General features: G+C 68.0%; 1 protein-coding gene across 1 annotated transcript in view; it reads right to left on the reverse strand.

The window, feature by feature from the left end:
- Nucleotides 1-3: 3 nt before the first annotated feature.
- Nucleotides 4-5663, reverse strand: part of LOC108510309 (collagen alpha-1(II) chain-like) — a gene marked incomplete at both ends in the record, with an annotated part of 15113 nt that continues 9453 nt past the window's right edge. The window contains 19 exons of the mRNA XM_017839978.1: nucleotides 4-209; nucleotides 476-583; nucleotides 786-839; nucleotides 990-1097; nucleotides 1183-1236; nucleotides 1634-1741; nucleotides 1824-1877; nucleotides 2046-2153; nucleotides 2808-2915; nucleotides 3009-3170; nucleotides 3746-3799; nucleotides 3879-3932; nucleotides 4053-4160; nucleotides 4327-4380; nucleotides 4722-4775; nucleotides 4866-4919; nucleotides 5038-5091; nucleotides 5175-5282; nucleotides 5405-5503. Coding sequence (XP_017695467.1) covers nucleotides 4-209; nucleotides 476-583; nucleotides 786-839; nucleotides 990-1097; nucleotides 1183-1236; nucleotides 1634-1741; nucleotides 1824-1877; nucleotides 2046-2153; nucleotides 2808-2915; nucleotides 3009-3170; nucleotides 3746-3799; nucleotides 3879-3932; nucleotides 4053-4160; nucleotides 4327-4380; nucleotides 4722-4775; nucleotides 4866-4919; nucleotides 5038-5091; nucleotides 5175-5282; nucleotides 5405-5503 — 1709 coding nt within the window. The remainder of the gene's footprint in view (nucleotides 210-475; nucleotides 584-785; nucleotides 840-989; nucleotides 1098-1182; nucleotides 1237-1633; nucleotides 1742-1823; nucleotides 1878-2045; nucleotides 2154-2807; nucleotides 2916-3008; nucleotides 3171-3745; nucleotides 3800-3878; nucleotides 3933-4052; nucleotides 4161-4326; nucleotides 4381-4721; nucleotides 4776-4865; nucleotides 4920-5037; nucleotides 5092-5174; nucleotides 5283-5404; nucleotides 5504-5663) is intronic.

The raw sequence follows: 5663 nt of genomic DNA on the forward strand, positions 1-5663 counted from the left end.
ATGCTCTCGATCTGGTTGTTGAGGGACTTGAGCGTGGCGTCCACCTCCACGTCGTGCTGCCTCAGGCTCCCGGCGGCCTCGTCCGCCCTCATGTACCGGATGGGGTCGGGGCCCTTCTCGGGCTGGCCCAGCCCCGCGAACGCCGACATGTCGATGCCGGTGCCGGGCGGCCCGGGGGGGCCGGGGGGACCCGGGTTTCCAGGAGGACCCTGCGAGAGGAAGGAGATGCAATCCCGTCCTGGGGGGCTGCCCTGGCAGCTGGCCCCCCCCTCCCCTCCCCTGCCCATCCCGGGGGTTCTCACTCACCGCAGGGCCGGGTTCTCCGCTCCGCCCGCGGGGCCCGGGGGGGCCGGGGGGACCCGGGTTTCCAGGAGGACCCTGCGAGAGGAAGGAGATGCAATCCCGTCCTGGGGGGCTGCCCTGGCAGCTGGAACCCCCCTCCCCTCCCCTGCCCATCCCGGGGGTTTTCACTCACTGCAGGGCCGGGTTCTCCGCTCCGCCCGCGGGGCCCGGGGGGGCCGATGGGGCCGGGCATGCCATTGGAGCCGTCCTTGCCAGAGGGGCCCACGGGGCCAGGGGGACCCTGAAAGAGCCCCAAAAGGGAGGTCAGGGAAGGTGCTGGGCATCCCTCAGCTCCTGCCATCAGCTGACCCGGGCAGGGGCTTGAGGACAGAGGTGCCTCCTCCTCTCACCCCCTCCAAATTCCTTTTCCTCTCAACCCCCCAAACTCCTTTTCCTCTCAACCCCCCAAACTCCTTTTCCTCTCATTCCCCCCCAGGACTTACCCTGGGACCAGAGGGACCTGCGGGACCAGCAGCACCTTGGTCTCCAGAAGGACCCTGAGAAGGGAGGGGGGGTGATGGTTAAGCCTGGCATCAGGGGGTGCTCAGCCCCAGCAAAGCCTCACACGGGCTCGGGGCTCTGCCCGTGGCCACCTCCAGCTCCACGGGGAGACGTGGGGGGCTGGGGGTCCCCACACCAGCACTTACGGGGGGGCCAGGGAGACCCTGCAGGCCGGTGAAGCCACGGTGACCCTTCAGCCCTCTCTCTCCAGCCTCTCCCGTCTCGCCCTTGTCACCACGAGGCCCTTGGGGACCCTGGAAGGGGAGGGGTGGGGCCGTGTCAGGCTGAGAGTGGCAGACCCCCACCTGACACGACCCACGGCTGTCCCACATCACTCACCGGCATCCCCCGAGCGCCAGCAGGGCCAGAGGGACCCATGGGACCTTGTGCACCCTGGGGAGAGAAAAGAGCGTGGTCAGAAGCAGAAGACGCTGGGGGCAGGGGGTGCTCTCTGCCTTTGGGGGTGTCCAAACCGGCCCCACCGCTGGGAATCAGCGTCTTTAAACACCCTCAGCTGGAGCATCACACCCAATCGATCCTTGGAAATGGAGATATTCCCTGTTCCAGCTCCCAGGGCTCACAGCCCCCCAGGCAGAGCCCCAGCAGGGCGCTCAGGAATCCTCAGGAAGGTGCTCGGAGCTGCTCAGGGCACCCCTGAATCCCTGCCGGGCACTAAAGGCACCCGCCTGGCTCCCCCACCCCAGTTACTCCCTAACTCTTCCCTGACCTGCCCTCGGAGTGGTTCCTGTCTCCCCAAAAATACCCTCAGACCCACCATTCCGGCACTCACCGTCTCGCCTCTGTCTCCTTGTTTGCCGGTGGGACCCACGGGCCCGGGAGCGCCGGGAGCGCCGGGAGCACCGGGGGCACCCACGGGCCCCGTCTCGCCTCGGTCGCCCTGCGCAGGGACACGGGAGCGGCGTCAGAGCCGCGGGACTGGGGGCACGGGGGGCGTGGGGGGGAATTCACGGCACACTCACCTTCACTCCGGCCGCGCCGTCTCTTCCCGGGGGACCGTCGGAGCCGGGATTTCCCTGGGAGAAGAGGAGGAATCAAGGCTCGGCTGGGTGAAAACTCCCCTCTCCGAGCCGAAATCCAAGGGCAGAGCCCCGTGCCGGTGATGGGCAGGGGCACGGGGCACAAGGGGCAGCACGGGGGTCACCCGGGCGGGGGGCTGCCCCCTGTGCCCCCTCCCCACCCACCTCTCGGCCGGGTTCTCCAGCGGGACCCGTCAGGCCGGGGGGACCCACGGGGCCGGGGGGGCCTCGGTCGCCAGCAGAGCCGGGCGCTCCTTGTTTGCCGGGTTCACCCTGGAGGAACGGGAAGGGAGGACAAGAGGACAAGATCCGTGAGAGGGAGAACCCGGCACAGCCCTTCCCCCGGGAAATGCCCCCAAAGGAGCAGCTCCAGCAGCTACCGGGGGAGGCGGCTGCTGCCATCGGGCACAGGGGGTGCAGGGGGCTGAGTCTGGGGGTGACACGAGGGGTGACACAGGGGATGACAGTGAGGGTGACAACTGGGGGTGACACAGGGGGTGACACAGGGGATGGAAGGGGATGAAATCAGGCAGTGAAATGGGGTGACACAGGGGATGACACAGGGGGTGGAGGGGACTGAGTCTGGGGGTGACACTGGGGGTGACACTGGGGGTGAAAGGGGATGACACAGGGAGTGACACAGGAGGTGGAATGGGCTGAAATTAGGGGGTGACACAGGGGGTGACATAGGGAATGGAAGGGGTTGAACCCAGGAGGTGACACAGGGGATGACACAGGGAGTGACACAGAGGATGGAAGGGGATGAAATCAGGCAGTGAAATGGGGTGACACAGGGGATGACACAGGGGGTGGAGGGGACTGAGTCTGGGGGTGACACTAGGGGTGACACTGGGGGTGACAACTGGGGGTGACACAGGGGCTGATCCCGGGGTGTGACAGGGGCTGATCCCGGGGGTGAGCACTCACCGATGGCCCCGGCAGGCCGGGAAAGCCCCTCTCCCCGCGCTGCCCGGGGAGGCCGACGATGCCGCGCTGTCCCGCCAAGCCTTGGGGACCCGGGGGCCCGTCGGGACCCTGGGGGGAGGCAGAGCCGGGGGGTCAGAGCCGGGAGGGGGGTGGTGGCAGGGCCCTTACGGGCAGGAAGGGAGGTGCCCCCCCCAAATGTACCGCGGGACCGTCCTCGCCGGGCTCTCCCTTCTCCCCGGGGGGGCCGGCGGGGCCCTGCAGCCCGGGGTCCCCGGCACGGCCCGGGGGTCCGGCGTCGCCTCGAGCGCCCTTGGGACCGTCCTTGCCAGCGGAGCCGGGGGGCCCGGGGGGGCCTGGGTTACCCTGGGGGGCACAAGGTGGGGTTCAGTGCCAACAGAAGAGGCTTTTCCACCTTCATTATCCTCATCCTGTGGGGCTCCCGGGCTTGGAGAGCCCTGGGAAAGCCCCAGTGGTCCCAGTTGCCCCTGAGTGATCCCAGTTGCCCCAAAATGATCCTGGTTGCCCCCCAGTGATCCCAGTTGCTGCTCCCAAGTGATCCCTGTTTCCCCCCAGTGATCCCACTTGCCCCACGTGATCCCTGTTTCCTCCCAAGTGAACCCAGTAGCCCCTGAGCAACCCCAGTTGCCCCTGAGCGATCCCAGTTGCCCCCCTAGTGATCCCAGTTGTCCCTGAGTGATCCCAGTTGCCCCTGAATGATCCCAGTTGCCCCCCAGTGATCCCAGTTGCCCCAAAATGATCCTGGTTTCTCCCAAGTGATCCTGGTTGCCCCCAAGTGATCCCAGCTGCTCCCAAGTGATCCCTGTTGCCAAGTGATCCCTGTTTCCTCCAGAGTGAACCCAGTTGCCCCTGACCAATCCCAGTTGCCCCCCAGTGACCCCAGTTGCCCCCCAGCTGGATCCTGGCTGCTCCCAACTCACGTTAGGGCCGGGGGGTCCGACGCGTCCGGCAGCTCCGGGGAATCCGGTGGCTCCCTGGGGAAGGAGGAGGAAGGTGGCTCAGCCCCCCTCCCAGCCCCCTCCTTGCACCCCCCTTCCTTCCCCCAATACTCACAGGGGGTCCTTGAGCACCCCGGGCTCCTTTGGGACCAGTTACACCAGTTGGACCCTGGGAAGAGGAGAAAAACCAGTGAGAGACACGGGAGGGGGTGGGGGGTGCAATTTGGGGTTCCCCAAATTTCAGGGGGGGGGGTTCACCCCCATTTCGGGGGGCTCTGGCTGTACCCACCTGTGGGCCAGGGGCCCCAGAGGGGCCTTGGGGACCAGGGGCACCGGCGTCACCCTTCTGCCCGGGCTCTCCCTGCTCGCCTTTGGCACCCGGTTGCCCGTCGGCGCCCTGGGGGAAGGGGCTGCTCTCAGAGGGGGGAGCTGAAGCCGGGGGCACAGGGACCCAGACTGGGGCACCGGGACCCAAACTGGGGCACCGGGACCCAAACTGGGGTATTGGGACCCAAACTGGGGCACTGGGACCCAAACTGGGGGCACCAGGACCAAATACTCACCGGGGGTCCGGCAAATCCAGCGGGACCGGGGGCTCCGGGCTCCCCACGCTCCCCCTGTGTGGAGGGATGGGAGGTGGATGAGGGGGAGGAGGTCAGTGAGGGGGGTAAATGAGGGGGTAAAGGGGGTAAATGAGGGGGTAAAGGAGGTAAGTGATGTAAACAGAATGGGTAAATGAGGGGGTAAATAATGGGGTAAATGAGATAAATGGTGAGGTAGATGAGGTAAATGAGGGGGAAAATGAGGTAAGCAAGGGGGGTAAATGAGGGGGCAAGTGAGGGGGGTAAATGAGGCAAATGAGGGGGTAAATGAGGGGGTAAATGAGGGGGTAAATGAGGGACAAAGAGCAACAGTGGCACCACCAGCAGCTGGGGGGCTGTGACAGGGCAGCACTTACGGGGGCACCGCGGGCACCGGCAGCGCCGGAGGGGCCGGGAGGGCCGGATTCACCCTGGGAAAGAAAGGATGGAGGGTCGGGGGGGGGTCCGGGCGGGGTCTCCCGGGCTCGGGGGCAGCCGAGGGGCTGCCCGGGCTCTCTCACCTTCTCGCCGTTGGGGCCGGCGGGGCCGGGGGGGCCGATGGGACCCGTCAGACCCTGCAGGGGGGAGGGAGAGGAGGGTGAGTGAGGCCACCTGAGCGTCCTCCAGCAGCCACACCCCTGTCCCACCCTGTCCCACCCCTGTCCCACCCCTGTCCCACCCCGTCCCACTCACGCGGGCGCCGTCCTTGCCGGGGGCTCCCTCGGGGCCCTTCTCGCCGACGTCTCCCTGTGGGGTGACACGGAGGGCAGGGTGAGCCGAGCCGAGACCCGACGGCACTCATGACATCCCCCCCAGCACCCAGCACTCACCCTGTCTCCCTTGGGACCGGCGATTCCGGCCGCTCCTCTCTCCCCGGGCATCCCCTGCAGCCCGGGGGGTCCCTGGGCGCCGTTGGGGCCGGCGGGGCCGGTGGCACCCTAAAGCAGAGCGGAGGGGGCGGTTTTTGGGGTGCCGAGCCCGCCCTGAGCTGACGAACACCCCCCACCCCGGTGCCACAGCCCTGCTGGCGGCACCGGGCGCTGTCCCCGCCGTCACCCACCTTGGGCCCGTCGGTGCCGGGGGTCCCGGGCAGCCCGCGGGGTCCCTGCAGCCCTTGGGCACCGGGAGAGCCGCGCTCGCCGGGGAAGCCGCGCTCGCCCTGCCGGGAGGGGGGGGAGGGCGTGAGGAAGGGGAAGGGAAAGGGAAAGGTGACAACGCGCTGTCCCCGCGGAGGGAGAGCAGGAGGGGCACCAGCCCGCGGTGCCCCCAGGGGGACCGGTCACCAGGATGGGGGGAGCTGGTGGCCATGGAAGGGACGG

Source organism: Lepidothrix coronata, unplaced genomic scaffold (genome assembly GCF_001604755.1).
Source record: "Lepidothrix coronata isolate B3197 unplaced genomic scaffold, Lepidothrix_coronata-1.0 Scaffold633, whole genome shotgun sequence".
Classification (NCBI taxonomy): Eukaryota; Metazoa; Chordata; class Aves; order Passeriformes; family Pipridae; genus Lepidothrix; species Lepidothrix coronata.